Genomic DNA, 24,804 nt, shown 5'->3' with positions numbered 1-24,804 from the left:
TCTTAATATTTTACCATAATTTCTGCTTAGCAAAACAAACAAACTAAATGTCATATTTTTTTTGGAATCAGAAAAATTAAGAAAGAATTCAAAGATACGATAGTAAGTACTTTAGTTCATTAGTATAAAAACATTTTCAAAAAGGTACAAATAATATTATTCTATCTGTACTGTTCATTTTCAGCACCCTAATTTGGGCACAACAATACTTTAGATAATTCGAAGCCCCGCTCTGGACGAATAGTTAATCATCATAAATCGTATTTTCCTCCCTCCACATTTTTTCATCAGCAATAAAAACGTTTTCTTTTGTGTAAATAGTCTTAGTCGGATATGTACGAATTCAGGGTTGCCCATTTTTTTTTACTCCAAACAAGAACAGAAAAAAAAATATTACTAAATAGTTTTTACTGAAAAGAAAATTTCAAAATGCTAATTAAAGTTTCAATTAGTCTAACATAACCGGTGAAATTATATCCACATGCGAGAAAATATTTTCAAATAACTGTAAAAGAAACAATATGAATATTCTTCCTCTGCTTTCACAATACCTGTTAACGATTTGCAAGTTGACAACTACATTTTTAGTTTCAGTTTCAGTGCTGCAGAGCAGCGTTAATTTAATAATTAAAAAATACATATAAGACCTTGTTACCCACTAAGTCTAAAGACTTTTCGGTGGGACACATTTTTTTTTTCATGACAGGTTTATATTACATTTATTTTATTTATATTACACAAATTTATTTATAAACAGGCACTATAAAGTATTTAGAAGATATTTCTTCAGTTCTTTTTTTTTCATTTGAAGATCTTTCATGTTAATGATGGTTTGTGGGAGATCATTGAACAATCTCGGAACAACGCAATTTAATGTTCGCTCTCCGAAGTAATTTGTAATTCGGGGAACAAACAGGGAGCCCTTAGTTTTTAATCTAGTGTTGTGAGTGTGAGAAACTCTTTTTTTATATTCCGGATCAACAAAGTGATATACAATCAATTGTAGTCACAAAGTTGTTTTACCGGCAGGACATTACAGAATTAAAAATATACACCTTCGCCCATATGTTTCGCCTCACGGATTAAGCTATCCGGTACAATCCGCCTCAACAGTCTCACCTGAATATCATAAATTTTACCCAGATGAGACTGGAAAGTGAGACCCCAGACACGTACTCCGTAAGATACAATTCATTTTGGTCCCTTTTTTATGACCTTTTTTTAAACGGTCAATAATGATTTAGTAAATAAATCATGTGTTTAGTATAAAACAACAATTATCGATATTATTCCTGGCCGATTACCTATCATTCCTTTTCTTCCCTTGACCCATCCTTATAGTACTACTTTTTTCCCCTTTATTCGGACCTTTTACCAAAACATGATAACATCGGCCGAAATAAGTTACATGCATTATACCTACTGGACATGGATTTGGAACATAACATACAAAATTTGTCATTAACACATTGTAGTCGGGCGCTTCGAACAATAGACTCTAGCCTATAGCGGGTGTTTTTCGCGATTAGCGCAAAAATATATCGCTTTCTTAAAATTGACACAATTTCTAAACCAAATAATATTTTCGATCGAAATTTTCAAAGAAATCATATTTGACATTTGATCATCAAAAATAAATAAATTTAGGTAAAAAGTGGTCAATAATTGGTTTTACTTTGCATAATCGGTCGGAACTATCTATGATTTCTTCATTGTTAGAAAAATGCCACGCTTTCCATATCTGCCGAAACCGGTCTCTGGACATCGTTTTAGCAAAATAAGGAGTTTCGGTTGTTGGTTCAGTAGACCAGTACTCGTCCCTTATATCCTTTCGAACTTGTCCCATCAAAATAATCAGCCCCAAAAACTTTTTCATTTCTTTCAAAGTAATATTTTTCCACTTTCCCGATTTTTTATATAATTTGTAATTATGTGAGTTTTGGTGGTAATATCTATTAGATTCGTTTATAAAATATTCAAACAAATCATCACCGATAAATAACTCTATCGCATCACTTACAGTTTGAGGACAATGGACATTTGAATTCAAACCGCGGCGGCCTAAAAACGATTCCAGAACTGGAGGATTATCAAACGATGACCACTCGTCCACATCCTCATCTGAGCTCGTCTCCGAATCAGAATCACTTTCAATAGTGCGACGGTGAAACGTTCTAGGTCTTGGTATTTGTTCATCATCACTCGGTTTTTTGTCTGACAACTCTTCAATGTCATCATTCCATGAACAATTAGATAAATTGTCGGCATACACTTCATCGTCACTATCATTGGCTTGTAAAGACATTTTTGTAGGGGTAACGTCCTATACAATGCTAATATATTCAAATAAGAAAATACCAAACAGTAAACAAAACAGTGCGAGCGGTATGAAAAATAGTCCAATACGTGAAATGACTCAAACTAAACTGGAGATTGAGATCGCATAAAACTCTAGATTTCTGGCGACGCCTTTACAAGTGGCACACTAGCCAATCCGGACAAGGCATCTCAAATAACATCGACAGACTGTCGCCTAGCACCCCAGGTAGCAAATCACCCTTCAAGGCGTTTTATTTCACGCTGATAACAAACCCGTTTAATGCCGTTTCCCGCCAACAACCGACAGTCGACAAAAACGGCATTTGCCGTGTCCCGCGGTTGACCGACAGTCCGCGAAAAACGGCAAATGCCGTGTCCCGACGACAATGTGTTAATAAGAATTCTTGGAATCGTTGGGCATCGTGGTGAGTTGTAATCAAAATTAGTCAAATAATTCATAGTAAACATTTATCACCGAAGAACAATGCATCTTCATCGCATTTTTTTTTTATTTTATTTATTTACAATTTTAAAAAACCCGTTAGGGTTACATTAGAAATTTAATATTGTCAAGTCATTTTATGTCTCGTCTAGTCTAGTTAGTTCAGTCATCATGTGCTTTTTCAGATTGATTTTAAATTTGTCTCCAGTAAAAGTTTTCAAGTAGTAAGGTAGTTCGTTGTAGTGTTTAAGTCCATTATGTAGTATTTTTGACTGTCCTGTGTTTGTCTTTGCTTTTTCAATATGATAGTGTTGTTGTTGTCTGGTGTTATATTTGTGTATGTCAGCATTAAAGGGAGGTCCATTCCTGTACTCCTTTCTTTTATTAAAATATTCCAACCTTGAACAAAATTGAATGAGATTTGATTTTTCACAGATTACAGTCCGATTATTACGACACGTTGTGTGTTTCGAATTGATCTATTTGGACTAAGGGACCTTTAATAAATGAGAAATAAAACGGGATGATCCGGGTAAAACAGGGTGTCTGACAACCCTAACAAAATGCGCAAATTATGTTGGTAATTATTAAGAAAATGTAGAGATAGTGTGATGAGATGACTACATGAAGCATATTTCTAGTACGAAACATATGAAAATTACGCTCTGATTCTAATGGAATGTTCCAAGAGTATAATGTCTACCGGCTGTGACGAAACACAATATTTAAAGTATATATTTAAGTCTGCTTAAGTATACATATGCAATAGAAAAAGAAATATTCTGAAGGCTTAAGTCTTTTAAAGAAAATTGAATCACAAGTTTAAAATTATTTATTAAATTATACTGCTTTCACAATAGATTACGCAGACAGGGTGAAGTCCAAGATTAACCGAGTCGGACATTCTCTTCTGAGATGTCAATGAAATTAGGTATTAAATCCTTGCAACATACATAATTCATTTTTGCACTTTTAAGAGGAAGCGCGGTTTGACTTTTCTTTATACATATTCTTATATTCTTTTATTATATTTTCTTCCTGAATTATGACACTTGATTGATGATTTTTAACACACTATAGATATCCACCATCGGCGTGTCCCTATCATTTGTTTTTTTTTTTAATGATAAATGGTCTTTTATAAGAGCTATTACCATTCAAAAACCATTTAAAGCGCCTTGTTTTATCTGCAGTCTTCGGACGTACAATATAACTGAGAAAATTTGAGAAAAGGAGAAGGTGCCGACATTTTATTTCCGATGCTCTTTCTTTAAAAAAATCTAAATCGGTTTAGTTTTGGGGTGCGAAAAACTGGAATACAAGACCTAGATTTTTTCGATTTTAGTTAGATATAATCAGTCCGATATGCAGTCGTCTTTTTCGGGTTGTGTTCGGGGAGGCATTTGCGAGAGGGTGAAAGAAATACTATATTCAAATACTTATTCATCAAACTGCTCTTTCGCCGTATGTCATCTTTATTACATGCCGAGTTCATATAGGCCCACAATTTCCAAATATAAATATAGGAAAGTATTTTTCCGGTAAGTATCTGAAGCTGTTAATTAGTACAAATCAACAGACATAGGAATTGAAGAAAATGCATAGTTATTTATTAATAATTTTACAATGTTTGTATTCTTTTTTTATACAGAATAATGTCCCCCTCACTGTCCCGTGCCGAGGGAAACATTTTACAAAAAGTGAAACACGCCTTAAATGAGTTTTTTAATAAAGCCAGCATAATAATAACATAAAAAACGTAATTAATCTATTAAACATAATTATCATCAACATAATGAGCAATATAAACTAAAATAATCATAAAAAACATAACCAATTTATATAGAACTATAGACCAAATTTCATATACAGTATACAAATTTTACCTATTTGGCTTGATCAAATCGTGGTTGATCACCACGATTCGTGCGCAACCCACCTCCACTATCCATTTCTTAATAGCAATTTTATATTGAGAGTATTTATCAATTGTCCTTATAGATAATGGAAGTAGATTGTACACTTTAACCGAGTAGTAGACCAATTCTCTTTGACCGAAGGTTGTTTTAATTTTTAATTGTGTTTGCATCATCAGGGTGGAGTATCTAGTAACTCTTGTATTTGTGAAAGAAGTTATGGAAGGTAGAGAATAATGTTTGTGCGCGTATAGTAACAGAGCTTTTACATAAAGTTACATAAAGTTCATAATGGAGTTCTGGTACCAACCCTAATGTATGGAAGCGAAGCATGGAGTTGGAAAAAAAGGGACGAAAGTAGACTGAATGCTGTTGAAATGCGATCCCTCAGGCGAATGTGCGGAAAAACAATGTATGATAGGTGCCCTAATGTCGAAATTAGAGCAGAATGCAAGGCTGAGTTAAGCATTATCGACAAAATTAAGAAAGGTCTTTTGCGATGGTTCGGTCATGTGGAGCGAATGAATGATGAAAGAACGGCTAAAAAGATTTATGATGCGAATGTGTCTGGTTGTAGAAGTCGAGGAAGGCCGAGAAAGACATGGCATGATCAAGTACAACAAATTCTTGAAAGTGGTCATGTGAAAAGTCGGAATAATCGACGTGCGTGCATGAGAAGATGTATGAATGTGAAGGAAGCAAAGGAAGTGTGCCAGGACAGAGTGGTGTGGCGTTCTATCCTCTCTGCCTACCCCTCTGGGGAAATGGCGTGATGGTTAGTTAGTTAGTTAGTTAGTTGTTTTATATATGTTACATTAAGATTTACGGATATACCGAGGGAGCTAGTTCGGATTGGGACCTCATTAGATAATTTTGATTAAAGTTTTTTGTGCAATTATTATTTGTTTGATCAGTGTCATTTGCACAACCCCATCCAATAGGGTATTTTCACGTTTTTTTTTTTATTTTTCAAAAAAATAGAAAAAAAATTACGATGGTAACTTTAGTTTTTATTTTTTTATGTCGACGCGTTAATTTTTCAGAGCGGTTCAAAAACTTATACTTTGAATTGGCGCCAAAACGACCATTTGGATGCCGTATGGGCTTGTGACGTCACGCGTTACGAATTTGACGGACCGTTCAAACAAATTCATACGAATTTGTATAGCCTACGTGTTGTTTTTGTTGTAATCGGTTGTTTTACACTGTTTTAACTAAGTGACGCGCATAAAATGTCTATTGTTATAAGATACAAGTACTGTTTAGTTCCGATGTGCACAAACACTACGGTGAAGACGCCAAATAAAGCCATATTCCAAAAACTCAAACCAGCCAATGACAGGTCATAAACTCTGTAAATACCAGTGGCGGTATTTCCATAGAAGCCCATAAGCCGGGCTTGCCTATTAATTTTATTTCAAAATTACCAAATCTGAACCAAACGCTTAAAAATAATTCATTTCGTTGTTTAAATTTCGCGCCGCATAAGAATTAGAGATCTATTCGACGTTGGTACTGTTCGCATCCCGAGATCCGAACCGCATGAAATCTGTGTGCGCGAACGACAATGTCTTCTTATCTTGCTCACGCACGTGGGCTTCTTATGGGGCTTATTTCACGGTGCAACTCGCATGTGATGCAAACAGTAAACTCAACAAATGTTTGTCTGTATATGTTGAGTTTTATATGGGAATCTGAAGCCAGCTTCTTTAGAGTAAAGTTGACAGAGAGCGCCTCTCGTATTTCGTATCGAACAAACTTTACGATTGTTTATTATGATCTTTTTTACGGAATTTGATAATTTTAAACGGTTTTTTTTATCTTAATTGTATAAAGACCCGTACTGGTTAAAATTTACGATAATTCACTTAATTTTGTGCAAACGTCATATATAAAATGAATTCGGAGATGGCCGACGTTTCTTTTTTATTTGCCTATCTACTTTCCTTTTCCTATATCTAATTTCAATTATAATTTATATTTATGTATCTATGGGTTCCGATGACTATTATTCAACTCTACGCACGCTATATTATATTGATGTTACTTATTGGTAATGGTTGATATCTGAGGAATTCCTTTATATAAAATAATATTGTGTTTTCTTTATTTCGTTTATTTAAACGACCTCAGAAAGATTATCCTATGCATATTTTAAAAAAATATTGTTATTCGTCATAATATGCCTTTTGGATGCTTTGTAGACTGTACAACTGTAGTGAAGAAAGCTCACATCATGTTTTCACACAAATTAATTCATCACCATTCCTTTTCCGCACCTAATGGTGCATAGAGTACTGCAATCGCATTGTATCTTGATCATTTTTGCTACATAAATGTAAGATGATCAGTCTTACGCTTCAAGTACCAGTCCAGGGACTATGACACATTCTAGTGTAAAAACACATTTTTAAATAAATATTTCATATCAACCATGTCGGGAATCGAACCCGAGACCTTTTACATGGTAGGTAAATGCGCTGGCCACTATACTATGAGGCTGTCAGACAATTACACCACATGTGAATTTAAAATATATATATATGGGCTTGCCTTACTCGTAAACCCTAGGCACGCTACTGGTAAATACCTATATATACTTTCATGTTTGCTTATCAAAAAGGCTGTCTTTAGGGAAGAATCCATGAATATTTTTAAGATTTTTTTAAATCTTTTTTCATATGCGTATTTGACGCTCTTTTTCACAATAACCTAGGATTGTTTGCAAATTTCTCCAAGTTCAGAGGAAGATAATCGTCAGTTTGAAACAACAAGCCTCGGAGTGGTAAGTGGTATAATGTAATGTAGTAAATAAAGGAAAAGTAACAACACTTTCCCTCTTTATCCGATACCAGATGATAGACAAGAACGGCCATTGTTATCCCAGGTGTGTGTTTGTTTCTTACGTTTAATAGCACTTTCCAATCTTGTGGGAAAAATGGCACACCGTGCGGGGGATAAACGAATTGTTACATTTATGTATTACTAGGTTAATCAACCGGCACGCTAGATTTATCTGTTGTATTATTGCGATAATCATGATATAGAAAAAAATATATAAAAACTACAATAAATTGGAAGTCATAAAAGGTTACTATATTTTTTTATAACTTTTGCAGTCTTCCTGCGTATTCAAAGGTACAAACAATTCGTATCATTTCATTTGGTTTCTTCCCGCCATTTTTCTTCGCTCATCAGGCTTTTTCACTTTTTAAATTTTTTTTATTTGTTTTTTTTCCATGCACATATTATTTACAAAGAGATATAATTACAAAAATACAATTTAGAAAAATATATCTTAAAATTAAGCTGAATTGGAAAAAATGCCCACAAAGACTTCAGCGTCTGAGGGTGGGCCATTCCTTTTTTAATTATTAAAAAGTCAATAGCATATATATATGGTATGACATGAACATGAAAAAAATAAAAGAAAAAGAAAAACCAAATTAACGTATGCTAAAAAATACTTTGGGCAAATATGATCGGTATGTATCAGAGGCGCTTCCTTAGTATCTGCATAAACATTATGAAACATTATATAAACCTGAAACATTATATATTATATAAAAATAGTCATACTTGCTACCTAGATGGGTTCATGCTCATTCGGTTGTAAATAGGAAGTAAGTACTACTGACTTTGCAACAATAACCGATGAACCGGAGATTAAGTCTGTTCGTATAATAAACTCATAAATGTATATTTATTTTTATTTTTGCTGAATTTTTGTGCTTATGTAAGATTTACAAACCTAAAATGCATATCTTTTTTACAACTTTTATTCTATACTTCTCTCTTTTACTGCAAATCTATTTTTTTTTTACTATGCATTACTTTTACTAAGTTTAACCATAAAAATTAACTATGTTTTCTTTATATTATATAACTTTGTATTTAACTTTAATTTTGTACAAATTGGCTACGGCCGTTAGTTATAATAATAAATAATAAAAATAAGTGCGTGCAATGTCAAGTAAAAACATGTAGTCGGGGCTTCCATTTTCGACAGAGTCTCGAAATTTCCAAACTATCCGATACTAAAGATAATTTATAAATAGGGAATGTCGTAGCATACTGTTAATTAATATATCATAGAAATAAAAGACGAGTGATACTTTAATCCACAGAGTTGAAATATCCAGTGACCGGTTTCTTCGCTTTCGCGACATCTTCGAGACTGGTATCTTTATTAAGAAATTCAATGTATTTATACAAAACAGAGGTAAGGATAGAGAATTCAAAATTAAATGAGAGTAAATTTAATTTAATTATTTTTGTCTTAAGGATTATTAACAAAGTGTTTTAGGTTAACTAATGAGTGATATACGTCAATATTTAATGTATTTATAAGTTCATACTTCTTGCATTTCAATAGATGCGTGCCTTTTCAATTAGCACGCATCACTTTGTGCACGCTCGTGCTCACCACCAAACGGCACGTGCCGACCTCGACATTTTTTGCTGTCATATTTTCAGTATGGCAATGGTAATTTCGTAGCCATCTATTCTACGGACAATGTTGTCACGTTGTCATACAACAATAAATTGGCTGTAATAAATATAAGCAGTTGCTTTTTTAAAACTAGCGGATAAATAAATAATGTTGAATGATTTATAATGGGGCTATTTTCATAGACGCAACGTTGACCGCAAAAAATACAACAAGCAATTACGCCGTTTGTAGACAGAGAGGATATAACGCCATATCACTCTAACTTTGGATCCAGATCTCGCTTCCTCTACATAAATATAATTTTAAAAAAACCTCGGTTTTAATACAAGTAATTTAATTTTTAAGGCAATTGTTTTGAACCATTTCAATCGGTCCATGTTATGCAGAAACCATGCAACTCACAAATCGGCAAGCTGAGATAATTACATTTTGATGTTTTCAGAATTAAAAAAAAAATTACGTCACCGCGTATAATGGTAGAAGTTAGGTTCTTTTAAAAATTACAACAAAGAAGCATTTTTTACCGCGTGTCATACTCAACATTTTGATTATTTTGTCAATAAGGTCACAGTTTTAGGATTTCATTGGTTGGATGGTTTCAGAAGTACGAAAAAAATTATACAATCAATAATAAGAATCTACTAAATTTTATTCTACATAGTATTTATTATTTTTTAAATGGCTCGACTGTGGAATCATCCCCCATCCACCATCAAAGATGTTACTACATTATCTGTTTAAATCACTTCTGAAGAAACATCTCCTTTCTCTTCCTTAATCTTTTCTCCTTTTCTTTTTCCTTTTTCCCATTGAGTAATAGTTTTGATTTAAGGTCATATATAAACAAGTACGTTTATTTCTATTTTTATTTATCTTTAGTTTTTTTTTTTTTTTTTTTCTATTATATAATATGTTCTGTAACTTGAATTATAAAAACAAAACTTTTATTTTATTGGTTGGTTGGTTGGAAGAAATTGCCATTTGGCAATAAGCCCGCCAATGTACAAATACCATTATGTACAAAAAGTTAAACAAATAAATAAATAAAAAAATAAAAGCGCCATCTATGAATAATAAGTTTCATATTTTCGTTAACAATCGCCTTAAGAATCGAACTCTGTTTTGACTGTTTAATTTATTGATATAAAAAAGTATATTCACATATTATTTTTTTCTTTTTTTCTTTTCCGTGTACCTGGTCGACATACCCGCCACAGATCTCCTTTTTGTTCTGCAAGTTCTAGAACCAACTATCTCACATGCACTCGCCTATCCCTAGGCTCCATAGATATGGCAATCAGTATGAGGACAAGGCTGATATATTTGGTTCTGGACTTAATAGTTATAAAACGAGTCTGATTTCTTATTTTCTCTCGCAATATTATTCTTAAACTTTTCTTTATATTTAAAAATATTATTCCTTTTTTTGTTTTTTCATATTTATGTATTTATTTCGTTAATATTTTTGGTTGCTTATGTGTATTTACCTACTTGTTACTATTGTTATAGTTATATATATATGTATATTTTTTTTCATATTTATGTACAATATATGTTAAAGGCAATTTATGCCGTTTATGTCAAATAAATAAATAAATAAATATTACAACAGAGATGAAGAACATTTAAGAGAAGGTAACATAGAAGTCTAGGCAACTACAGGACTTATGACCTGTCAATGGCTGGTTTAAGTGGCCACTTTACACACTGTGTAACATTCACCATTCTGCCCATATTTGAACATCTATATTCCTTCATCTCTGTTGTAATATGTTAGTATAAACAGCTCCCCAGGGAGCTGAATCCAGTCCTTGTCTACAAAAATTTGGACAAACTCAAAATATTGTTGAAAAGTATATTCCTTAATGTTTAAGACGAACATATATTATCCAGTAAAATATCGATCATGTCGGTTACGATGTTTTGGAAAACATGGCTCGATATTATAAATAATAAAAAACTGTCTGGACTAGAGGGACGGAATCCAATACAAAGACTTGCCTGTAATGATTTGGACATACTTAAAATGTTGTTGCTTAGAAATAGCCTTCCCGCTAATATCCAGCGGTGGAACGTCCAATAACATCAGTATTACGAGAAAGCTGTATCGTAAAAATACAACACGGGATGAAGACTAAGTAACGGTTGTGAAGAAGACAATGCTCCGCTGGTGTGAAGAGTGTGAGAGGCGGAGAGGGGAGAACAAAACGATCTCTGTACCTAATCCCGGTGAAATGGGTCACAACACGGACTCGAAGCGTAGCCTCGAGGAGTAAACTGCGTTGTGGCTTTCTCACTATTACATTAGATAACTACGTTGTTATTTTTTTAAACAATGTTTTGAGTAAGTCCAAATGCTTGCAGACTGGCTGGATTTTCTTCCTAGGGAGTTGTTCATATTAAAATTTGTTGCAACAGAGAGGGTAAACATTTTTGAGAAGGGAATGTGGGAGTCTAGACATTTACATGACTTATGACCTGTCGTTGGCTGGTTTAAGTGGCCAACGACAGGTCATAAGTCATTTGTATTGGTCAAGACGCTTGACTCACTCATGGAAGGTTCCGGGTTCGATTCGCGGTGAGATTTAATGTGATTTTTTTCAAGCCTGGGTGTTCTGTGATATAATACACCACTGTAATTGGGCCTCCTGGCCTGTTATATTACATGTGAGATATTGAAACAAGGATAATCTAGCGAGTCGGGGCAAGTTCACAGGCATGGGTAGTTTCTGGGCCCCGATAACAATGGGAAGTAACTTCAATTTGGTCTGTAAGAACCGAATTTTCTGTAGGAAAATGTGTATATTTATAAACAAATTCAATGTATCTTCATCGGTAATCTGTAATTGCATGAGATGACACCTTGCATGGTAGACAAACGCGCTGGCCGTAAGGCCAGGTGGCGGATATAGAAATTTAAAAAAAAAAAAATGAAAATCAAACATAAATTATTATAAACATAAAACTTTGTTATTAGTGTTACACAGTTTTTATTATTTTACAAGAACACTACTACAGTTTCGGAAGAGCACTCCTCCCATCGACGGGTGATATAAAACTCTACACTAACACTAATAAGGCTAATAAAAAAGTTTTATTTTTATAACAATTTATAATGAAGTGTAACGAAGTGAATGCCGATTCAAATAACAAGATCAAACATTTTTATAATTCCCGCACCTTAAGCAAAGACCGATAATTTTCCTTTTATAACTATAATCGAGGTACTCTGCATTTGGTGTACTAATACAGTGCCCTATGCACCATCCTGTAAGGATTTATTTTATACCAGTTGTTAAATGAATTATTATTTTAAGTAAAAATAAATATTTGCGTTCTTGTGATTTACCCAAATTTTTCGATTTCGGGGCCATTTTCAATCCACGTTGAGTATGCCCAGCCTGGTAGCCTTGCCTACAAACTATTAGACATGCTCAAAATATTTGTAAATTTAAAATGTTTAACTTTCTAATGTCAATGCTTTCTCATATATAATTATAACAAACGGAACATGCCATGCCGATGTTGCGCAGCATTCTGAAAGTACAGATCACCGCAAACACGAATGTAAGAGCCTATTTTCGGAGATTATTTACGGGAATTGGTCGGAATGAGATCCCGAGGGAACGGAAATGCCCGGAGGCGGCAGTATCATTTAATAATCTGCCATCATAACCATTTGATAAGGGAACGAACTGCGGGTTGCTGCCAGCTGCCACATGGCAGACGCTATGCGCCTTTAAACAAAAGAAAAACTGGGGAAGAAATGTGAAAATGGCGGGAAAACAGATGAAAATGCAAATCCTTAAAACTAGTGATGGTCATAAAAGGTTATGATATTCGAATCGAATCATTTCCAACAACAACAAACTATCACGCCGTTTCCCCTTAAGGGTAAGCAGAGAGGATAGAACGCCACAACACTCTATCTTTGCATACAGATCTCGCTTCCTCTACATTCATACATCTTCTCATGCACGCGCGCCGATTTTTCGGACTTTTGACATGCCCATCTTCAAGTATTTGTTGGATTTGGTCATGCCATGTCTTTCTCGGTCTTCCTCTATTTATGCATCCATCAACATTCGCATTGTAAACATTCTTAGCCGTTCTTTCGCTGTCCATTCGTTCTACATGTCCAAACCAGCGCAGAGCTCCTTTCTTGATTTTGTCGATAATGCTTGTCTCAGCCTTACATAATGTACGGATCTCAACATTTGTGCATCTATCGTACATAGTTTTACCACACATTCGCATTTCGACAGCATTTAGCCTACTTTCATTCCTGTTTTTTCAAGTCCATACTTCGCTCCCATACATCAGGGTCGGGACCAGACCGAAATCGAATTGTACGAATCAAAAGATATCTTTTGTAAAATAATGGTTAAAGGTTGACAACCATTTTCTCCACAGAGAGATTAAAAAAAATTAAAAAAACAAATTAAATCGACTTTTTTCTTTTTCTTAATCATGTGATTTTTTGCTTAAAATCAGCACTGCTTTTTAAAAAAATGTATTTTCTAATTTCCGTTAGTAGTTCTGTAGCTTTTTGTTAACATTTATTTAAGAAAGAAACTTTTTTTTTTTCGAGGTTGAAAACTATAGGATTAATCTTTCCGGCCGCTGAATGATTGGCACAAAAGATACTTGGCGGTTTTGGGCTCTGTAACCGCCATTTTTAATGAAAAAATTACAAAAAAAAAATGTAAACTTCAAATTACGTATAATAATGTTTTACAACTCGATGTTTTTACTGTTTTCGTTGTACTCTTTTACAAAAAATCTAAATTTACCTTTTTTCTAAAGAGGTAGAGTGGCTTTATACTTTTTGGTGTAACTGGACCTTAGTCGGGTTGTGGTCCCGTGGTATCTAGTGTTGCGGACTCCATAATATTATACAAGGTATGAGTCTTAAATCTGAGACATGCTGATCGAAATGATAAGATGCAAATCAATTATATAGAAGATGTTTTTTTTTTTTTTTATATATTAAGGCAATCCATCCTAAGAAGGATGATTTAAGAAGATTTGGGAAGGTTTGACCATGCGGAAAAAATAAATGACGAAAGAATAAAAAGACATGTTTAACGAGGAAGGCTAACATCTTGAAAGCAAAAAAAATCTGTCTCCTAAAACGTAATACTTATTTTCTATGAAATTTATGTTTGAAGCACTAACTTAGTGATAAAATTGAAGAAATATGGATGTTCAAACATAGGCAAAATGGTGAATGTTACACAGTGTGTAAAGTGGCCACTTAAACCAGCCAATGACAGGTCATAAGCCCTGTAAATGTCTTGACATCCATATTCCCTTATTTAAGGTATTCTCCATCCCTGTTGTAATTTGTTAACTTTGTTTTTAATCACTTATTTTTTTTTCTACCGACCGGTTTCAAAACTACACAAGCTTCTCGATCGACGTATAATTAACTAATAATCGTGACAAAAAGACTTGACATATCAGCTTGCCCACCACATACCGCACACCGCATCTGAGGACATAAATCTCCTTGGCGATGCCCACATACACGGAAAATTTGCTCATTGTCAAACGAGATAAGCCGCCCGAAGGAGCTCTCTGAAAGCTAGTAGCCTTAGCATATTTGTTCTGAAAGAAGGTAATCCAGAAGTACATAATATGAACTTCATTGGATTGAGAAATGAGGGAAGTGACTTCTTCACTAACTGGGATTAAATTGATTGGACATGATCAATTCGCCGAAATGATTACAAAACTTTTTAAAAGCCTCGAAATTCTTTTTGGAAGCCGCCAGATCTGTATATCCGACAGGACCTATAACAGGGCCACGGATAGTAGCGAGAAGCTCCATTCGGTAATCATAGAGAAGGGGAAAGGGACAAGACCACAGGATGTGTTCAGAAGATTGGTTAGGATATCCGCAACAGCACGAAGGGGAGTCAACAATATTAAAAACAAATAATTTTTGATTAAACTTACATGACCTGATAAAAACTGCGTAGTCCAGTGATCGGGGATAACCCAAGAAGATTCTAAGCGCTGACGGATTGAAGGGAAAAAAAGAAAGGTAAAACCCTCCCTGAAGGGGAAGATTCCCATCGCGATTGCCAAGCATTAAGAAGAGCATTTAAAGTTAAAAAAAATATATTCGATTGAGACTTGACATATCAGCTCAATATGTTTCGACGTAATATTTAGTAATCACCGTTAAAATGAAATAGGATAGAATTCATTACATAATTACCTTGATAAAAAAGCTTTGAAACCGGTCGGTAGATTAAACAATGTACATTATTATTGTTGTAACTTACTTTAAGACAGTGTGCAGTTTTGAAACCGGTCGGTAGATTAAACAATGTACATTATTATTGTTGTAACTTACTTTAAGACAGTGTGCGGTTTTGAAACCGGTCGGTAGATTAAACAATGTACATTATTATTGTTGTAACTTACTTTAAGACAGTGTTCAGTTTTGAAACCGGTCGGTAGATTAAACAATGTACATTATTATTGTTGTAACTTACTTTAAGACAGTGTGCAGTTTTGAAACCGGTCGGTAGATTAAACAATGTATATTAGTATAGTTGTAACTTACTTTAAGACAGTGTGCGGTTTTGAAACCGGTCGGTAGATTAAACAATGTATATTATTATTGTTGTAACTTACTTTAAGACAGTGTGCGGTTTTGAAACCGGTCGGTAGATTAAACAATGTATATTATTATTGTTGTAACTTACTTTAAGACAGTGTGCAGTTTTGAAACCGGTCGGTAGATTAAACAATGTACATTATTATTGTTGTAACTTACTTTAAGACAGTGTGCGGTTTTGAAACCGGTCGGTAGATTAAACAATGTACATTATTATTGTTGTAACTTACTTTAAGACAGTGTGCAGTTTTGAAACCGGTCGGTAGATTAAACAATGTACATTATTATTGTTGTAACTTACTTTAAGACAGTGTGCAGTTTTGAAACCGGTCGGTAGATTAAACAATGTATATTAGTATAGTTGTAACTTACTTTAAGACAGTGTGCGGTTTTGAAACCGGTCGGTAGATTAAACAATGTATATTATTATTGTTGTAACTTACTTTAAGACAGTGTGCGGTTTTGAAACCGGTCGGTAGATTAAACAATGTATATTATTATTGTTGTAACTTACTTTAAGACAGTGTGCAGTTTTGAGGCCTTGGCAATGAAATCCTCCCATATGGGTGTACCATTCTGAAAAATAAGAAATACAAATAAGAAAACAAGAATATATGGTGGTGCACATAAACCTGATGGTATTGCATTGGTGCACCCAGTCCAGTGCATCTTAATCATCTATTGTAAAAGTACGATGATCGGTTTTACGTTTTAAGTCCTACTTCCAGGGATAGTAAAATATTGCAGTGCAAAAAAAAAAAACTTCTCAAAGTAATATTTTTCACGTCGACCTTGCCAGACATCTAACACGGGATCTACCTTCACTCAATTAATAAATTATAATTATACAGGGTTTTCTTTAAACCCTGTCACATCCGAAACCACGATGATCAGTATGAGCAAGAAGACATATTGGCACATTAAAATATTTTTTTAGAACGACTAAAATCTCAAAAAATAAAATATAGAAAAACAACCAATGATTGCTTACTTCTGCAGGGGTGAAACGAGGAGGGGGGAGTCTGAACCGCACAGCCGCGCCCCTTCGCTTCTTCCCTGCAGAAGTAGGAAACCATTTGTTTTTTTTAAATATTTTATTTAAAAAATAAATTTTTGTTCTAAATATTTTTTTAAATATGCTAATATGTCTTCTTGCCTATACTGATCATCGTGGTTTCGGATATGACAGGGTTTAAAGAACACCTGTATTACACTTTTTCTTCTGATGGGGGAAATAACATGTTATATCGGTATATTTATTCCAATTGAAATTTATTGCAACAGAGAAGAAAAAAAACATATTTGAGAAGGGAATATGGAAGTCAAGATATAAACAGGGTTTATGACCTGTCATTGGCTGGTATAGAATCGGGTTGAGGTCCCGTGGCTAGTGTCTCGGACTCACGGTTCAAAGGTATGTGGTCCGCCCAAAACGCCCAAAAAATAATCAATTTTCATACATCGTTTTTTACCAGTTACCTTGATCAACAATCCCTTCTCGAAAATGTTTTTCCTCTCACAATATACTTAAAACATTGTTGTTTATTCTGATCACTTATAAACATGACAATCTCTCTTCCAAAGATTGACAAACGATAGTATTGTGAATTGTTTGCTGATCCGGCAATTCTCACGGTTTGACGAAGTTTCACACGGACCGCTCCGCTTTGCGGACCGAACAAAGAAATGTATCGGGTATTTTAGCAAAAGGTCAAGAACAACAGTTACGGATCACTACATCACTAGTCCAGTATAATGTAACTGATTAAAGCTAAATAAATATTGTCGTGGGTCGTTAATCGGTCGGTTCAAATGATCGATTTATTAATAATATTTTGGGTATGTCCAAATCTTCGTAGACGAATTTCAATATAAATATTAGATATTTAGGTGGTGGATTTTACACAATGCGTAAAGTATTCATCAGCTGCTGACAAATTAGCTCTGTGAATACCTACATTTCCATTTTCTAAACAGCTTTATATCTACAGTTTCAAGTCTATCAATTTTTTTGTAGACAAGGACTACATTTAACGCCCTAAGGAGTTGTTAAGATTCACATCACAACTGAGATTTTTTTTATTGGCTGGCTAAAATGGCCACATTACACTCTGTGTAACGTTCACCATTCGGCCTGTGTTCTAACATCCATGTTTCTTAAATTCGTTCATTTGTTGATTTTTTAAAGTTAAAGAGCCGACACATTGATAAGAGCGAGATTCATCTGACTGAGAATTTTTTCACCTAAATACGCAACACCAAAACATAATTTCATTATTCTTGGTCAAGTTGGTGAAACCAATAAATCATTATTTATTTTATTTCCTTTAGTTAGTTGATATTATATTTCACTTCGATATTTTTTTATGCATTTCAAAATATAAACTTTGTTATTCATTGGTAGAATTTTTTAATTAAGGGATACTGTTATGTTATTTAATTGTGTACGTACTACGCATGAGTGTATATTATTATCGCCATCCTACTACGAGGGAATGTGAATGTTTTAGACTCCCAAAACCAAGAATCAAGGTAATTCAGAACAATATGTACCATAAAGAACTAAAGATGTTTAACGAGTTGTCGAAATAGATAAGGGATGATCGGTCATTGGCATCGTTTCGCGGGATGGCGATGGGTTTCGTTACCCCTCCCTCCCCGGTGATGTGTAGCTAGTACACATTGCGTCTAATAACTACAATATCTTTATAAATATAATAAATATTGGGTTTAGATTTTCAGTATTCCTCCATTACACATTTACGTATCGACTGAAATAATTTGTTATTAAATAAGTACTTATTAGGCACAAAAAAAGTATTTTATTGGAAATCGGGGATAAATTACAAATATCATCAAAAGTATTCTCACAGTATACCAATAACACCTGGCGTTACAGGTCCAATACGTCCAGTCACGTAGTCCAGTACTAGCTACTTAGTAGCTCTCGAGAAGTTGGCGCGGGTGCACGTTTCGCCCGAGTCGTTAGCGACACACTGTGATTTTTTTCATATTTTAGCAGTTAGATTTGAAATATTATCATCTTTGAATTAAATTATGGTTAATTAAAGCCATTCCCTATAAATATTCTATTTTTCCCTTTTTAAATCTCTTATTTTTTTAATGTGTAGTGACTACACAGCACCGTAACGCGCGGGTATTTTTAGGACAGTAAGGGAAAGGTTAAAATAAACACTCATATCGGCAGCTAGAGCGCTTTCAAAAAGAGTATAAATTAAAAACATCAAAAATATATATATTTTTGTAGATAACAAGCATAGAATTATAATATACAGAAGGAACGTAGAATCACATTTGAATACACTGGACTGTATCCAAAAAACCGTCGATCGCCCCCACTTTGCCCCACTTTCGCCACGCGCATGAATAAAGTCGCCGCGTAATGTTACCATATCGCGAACAATATTATCATAACACAAATGTGAGATTATTATATTTTAAAAACCCATTTTGTAAATTTATTAAAAAAAATATTGTACTCGCGGAAAAATTAATTGACACAACAGAGTAGATAAGTAAAGGGTCATTTAATAAGAGTAATTGAACTTTGATCTTAAAAAATTAAACAAATTTTATATTTTATAAAGTGGCTATTTTGTTAAAGCGGATGTAATGTAAAATCATTTGATGCTATTATGTTTTAAAGATAATGTCGGTCAAATGTCCACTACGGCGTTGTTTAAACCGGGAGGTTCAATTTTCATTAGTTCTCTCATTAGATGTGCTAAGTAGCGTTAAAAAATTGACTTCCCTGGCAACACTAACAAAACGTCCATTTTGTTTTCTTTGACAATCTGACAGATGGCACAATAATTGAATTTAAAGTTATATGATTTGCAAATTTGCTACTTACACATGAAATGCAATCCCATCCTGTTTCTTTTTGATCCCAGCAGTATTTCTACACTTTAAAACAACACAACACGGCATAGTTGAATTCAAATCGGGAGTTGCGTACTGAGCGACGTCTACAATGGAACTAATGGCTAAAACGTAAAATTCTAATTTATGAGTACATTAGTCGCCTTTAGTTTGATGCGCGTGTGCAGTTTCTGGACTATTCTTAATTCTATGACAACATGCATAAGTGAATCGGTAAAAAAGTAAAACTATCTAAATAAATGCATAACATAATTGTATCGTATTTATTTAATGTACCACTGTGTGAATTTTACAAATAATGTAATACATAAAATAAAATAATCAGTGACTATAAAACTGTACTCGAATATTGTAAATAAATAATGTTGGCATAAATTTAATAAACTACATTTAACACAGCTTTGTTAATGCGGAATGAATGGAAACTCTATTCAATCAAATGCAACCTATAAAAAAATGCTCCATTAATAGATGATTGTATTGTTTAATTCACTAATATTAACATAACAGTTACCTGAGTTACCTTCATACGATATAAACCCGCAATCAAGTGTGTGTATCGTGTGTGTGTGGGTATTATACGGTATACGCTACACACACATTATCTATTATTTCCCTATGTGTGAGGATCAGATGCAAACTTAATAATTATACATATCGTGGGAATCAAGACATCACAATAATGATTTATAAATCTAATTTACATTTTTTTTTAATTATCACACAAATGTAGGTAGCCAACTATTTCAATGAATGTGTTAATTGACGGGCGTAGTGTAAAAAGTTGATAACCTTAAATATGGCCGGACATAAGTTATTTGTTTGGTAACTTACTAATTTAACTGTGCCAATTTCATCAAATCATATATTTTGTCAAAAAGTTTATTTAAAAAATTACTGACTTTTACCGTTTTTTAATCATCATCATCATCATTCCCTTTCCGCACCTTATGGTGAATAGGGCACCGCATTAGTACACCAATCGCAGCGTATCTTGATCATTTTTGTTACATGAAGGTAAGATGATCAGTCTTACGCTTCAGGTGCGATTTCGGAGACTATGTAATATTCTAATGTAAAAACGCCTTTTTAAATCAATATTTCATATCAACTATGTCGGTAATCGAACCCGAGACCTCTCGCGTGGTAGGCGAATGCGCTGACCACTAAACTACCAGGCCGACAAAAAATTTTACCTCACGTTATTTGATCGGTGTAAGTGGATTTAAAAACAATAATTATATTATACTATTATGGCGCATGTAAATGGAAAATTTGGTCATCTGTTACATGTCATCTCAAAACCAGTAGACACAAAACGACTGAAGTGGTTTGTTCACTAACAAATATTTGTAAATTATTTGTATAATTTATTAATACGCGACTTCATTCATTTGACGAGGCAAAGATAAATAAATAATGCAAGATTTCTTTTGCTATTTTGTATATATTTGGCTCATTTATATAGCCTCATATTTGTGAAAAATCACCTCAAGGGCGCTTTACAAATGTACACCTAAACTTACATTCTAACTAAGCTAAAGTGACATATTATATTTTCTGATTTAAAATTTTATTGAGGGTATGATAAACTAAAGAAGTGAGATTTTAGTTGGGATCTGAACTGACTGGGACTGTCGATGATTCGTAAGTTTGAAGGCAATCGGTTCCAGGCAGAGGGGCCGGCAACGGCAAAAGCACGATCTCCGAATCTAGTGTTTGGAGAGCGCCGGATTTCCACAAGTTTTCCTCTGCCTAAATCAAATGCTGATCTAAGAGTAGATTTTCTTCGACATGTATTTTCCCTGATACAAAGGCCCGATAGGTATCATGGAGCCATTTCGATGCCATGGTGGTACAAATTTATACCTCTATTTTTTTTTATATATACAGGTTGTTCATTAAACTCTGTCACATCAGAAACCACGATGATCAGTATGAGCAAAAAGACATATTGGGACATTTTTTTAGAACGAATAAAATTTAAAAAATAAAATATCAAAAAAGCAAATGGTTGCTTACTTCTGCAGAGGAGTAATGAGGAGGGGAGAGGGAGGAGTCTGATATGTGGCCGCGCTCCCCTCACTTCTCCCCTACAGAAGTAAGCAACCATTTGTTTTTTTAAACAGTTTATTTTTAAAAAACATACTGATCATCGTAGTTTCGGATATGACAGGGTTTAAAGAACACGCTGTTTAAAAAGAGTTAGCAAAAAAAAATATGTAATCGTTTTCAATATATATATATATATATTTCAATATAAGTCAAAAAGAAAAAGTTCAAAAACTCTACTAAATCTGTGTTTGAGGAACAAAGGCTTAAACATGCAAAAAAAAACATGTCCTTTGATCTTGCAACCAGATTTCTCCACCGTCAAACTGAACCAAACAGATTAGGGGTAATAGCGTTCGCATGACCGTTAATTATATGGATCAATGATCTTGGCTATGGCGATGCCGGCATCGAGACACGGATGCTTAGCCTATCAGCTCTAATTCACGTTGGCCTCCTACAGCACAGATTCTAGATTCTACCCTCGCGTGTCAAGACAGTCTTCTCACACCGTCTAATGCACCACCTAATGGTACATACTGCCTGCATTCTCGTACTGTACCTTGCCCTAATTTAAACTAATTATCAAAACATCTGCAACGAGTCAATGCAGTGATAAAAGATTTACAGTAGGTTGATAAAAAATCATCATCGTCGTCGTCATCGAGCCCTAATCAGAACCTGTTGGTGCATAGGGTACTGCATTGCACAGGTAACTCTCCTACAACACGGTAGGTAGTTTTCTATAAAATGCCGTGTTACGTGAAACCGTGTTATATGAGACTCAGGGCCAGTACAAAAACGGGGGTTCAGATCAATCCAGCCTATCTACAAACAACAATGTTTGAGTATGTCCAAATGCTTGCAGACTGGCTGGATTTCCTCCCTAGAGAGTTATTCAAATTTAAATTTATTTCAACAGAGAGGGAAAACACCTCTGAGAAGGGAATATGAAGTCTAGGTATTTACAGGGCTTACAACCTGCCATTGGCTGGTTTAAGTGGCCACTTTACACACTGTGTAACATTCACCATTCTGCCCATGTTTCAACATTTCCACATTTCCTCAACTTCACAAAAGTCAACAGATGGAAGAGTTGACAAATGTGGATGTTGAAACATGGGCAGAATGGTGAGTGTTACACAGTGTGTAAAGTGGCCACTTAAACCAGCCAATGACAGGTCATAAGCCCTGTAAATGCCTAGACTTCCACATTCCCTTCTCAGAGGTGTTTTCCCTCTCTGTTGAAATAAATTTAAATTTCTACAAACATTTCGACCTTAAAATATTTATGATGACTTTCATTCGGAAAATGATTACGACTTTAAGCATTGCCCAAAACATTTAATTTGGTTGTATTGACCAAACCGTATAAGTTTTTTCCCTTTTTAAAAGAGTTTTTTACTTCATTTGACGTTTACCAACATTTGATGTTCTGCTAAAAACAGCCAGGCCGCTTTCATACAAAAAACTGTAATAACCACCTTCTAAAAATAGGGTCGATCACAAAAACGGCATTTCTCAAATCTTACGGTACTTTAAATAATTACATATTCTACCTCTACCATATATGTAGATGTGTTACTATTATTACTTTATTGTATTATTTTGTATTTATTTTTAATAACAATTAATTACCGAAATGAATTATAAACTTACTATAAATTATTAATAACATATTGCCATAAAGTCGGGTTGTGGTCCCGTGGCTAATGTCTCGGACCACGGATCAATGGTCCGTGGTTCAAATCCCACTCTACCCCAACTTGATTCCCATTTTCTAATAGTGAGTTATTTACAACTCGTTGAAAATGGCCCTCAAAATTAAATATTTGCGTAAATTATAAGAACGAAAATATTTCTTTTACTAAAAAAAAGAAAAAAATGCATTATTATATAACTTTTCTGCATTCCATTCTTCGACATGTGTAAATTTTTATTATTTATATTTTTTATTATTATTTTGTATATTGTTTAATATGTCAATAAGTGTTTTTGTTTTATATATAGAAGAGTCCCGACTTAACACGGAATTTTCAAACAAGTCAGGACATAAAAAAATATTATTGTGCTCTATGATAAAATTGTATATTTTGTGCATTAAATAAATAAATAAAATTAAATTCTTGTTTGTTGTATATAAAAATTAATGTATTCATTTTTTATCATTTATCAAAGTCAAAAACATTCCAACTGATGTGTAAATTTGACTATTCACTCTTTTCACAGAGGTGCTATTATCTCAGTTTCATTTTTCTATGGCTGTTTGCTTTCTGCGTAACTACGTTCAATTGAACCAGAGGTAAAAATTCTGAAAAAGGAAATCGAGTGGGGAAAGATCGTCGTAGTGCAGACCAAGGAAGACGTGGCACGATCAGATAAATCAAAATCTCAAGTCAGGTCATGTAAAAAGCAGGCAGAACCGAAGGGCATGTATGACAGGATGTATGAATGTGGAAGAAGCAAGAAATATATGACAGGATATACGGGTGTGGCAGTCCATTCTCTCTGCCTACCCCTATGGGGAAATGGCGTGATGGTAGTAGTAGTAATGATGATGATGTGTTACATGACACATGATAAAGTTCAGTGGTTTTTTTTATTTGTTAATAGACTATGTTGGGGCCAAAACTAAATTGATCAATGTTTCGTTTATTAAATAATACATTTTGTAAAGAACGCATTTAAATCACAGATTTGGCGGGTTGAAATAATGTTTTACAAAGAACGCTTTATTGGTTAATTTTGAATACCGACTAGCAATTTCAGATGTTATTGTTCTGCTTTGCAACATGTTTATTTTTTCAAAAGTGTCGTATTTCGTGAATTATTGTTTTATGCCCTTTTAAATGTTGTCTACCAAAGTTGAGATATTTATTTTACTGTGTATACTTTGTACCCTTGAATTTTCATATAATATTTCAAAGAACCGGACATTTGTCCCATACTTTAGTATTAAGATCCTAGTTTAATTTATTGTTTTTGTCCTAGGATGTCACATATAATTTAATTTATTGAGGAAGAGAAATCTTGTAATTGTTTGAAAAGGTCCTAGAAATATTTTGTTTGGCACTAAAATATCAGTATT

The 24,804-nt window shown here is 33.9% G+C and overlaps 1 protein-coding gene across 5 annotated transcripts in view; it reads right to left on the bottom strand.

Annotated features, from left to right (window-relative positions):
• LOC148281986 (protein MTSS 1-like) overlaps positions 1-24,804 on the bottom strand; it is a 258,306-nt gene that overhangs the window by 68,636 nt on the left and 164,866 nt on the right. For all 5 annotated transcript variants that reach the window (XM_088225798.1, XM_088225800.1, XM_088225801.1 and 2 more), the window contains exon 2: positions 16,276-16,337. In XM_088225798.1, the coding sequence (XP_088081924.1) occupies positions 16,276-16,337 (62 nt within the window). The remainder of the gene's footprint in view (positions 1-16,275; positions 16,338-24,804) is intronic.

The sequence above is a fragment of the Micrasema longulum genome, unplaced genomic scaffold (genome assembly GCF_059751315.1).
Source record: "Micrasema longulum isolate JH-2025_06_02 unplaced genomic scaffold, ASM5975131v1 h1tg000387l, whole genome shotgun sequence".
Taxonomy (NCBI): domain Eukaryota; kingdom Metazoa; phylum Arthropoda; class Insecta; order Trichoptera; family Brachycentridae; genus Micrasema; species Micrasema longulum.
The sequence above is the reverse complement of the archived record's forward strand: the minus strand, read 5'-3'. Positions and strand labels throughout refer to the sequence as shown.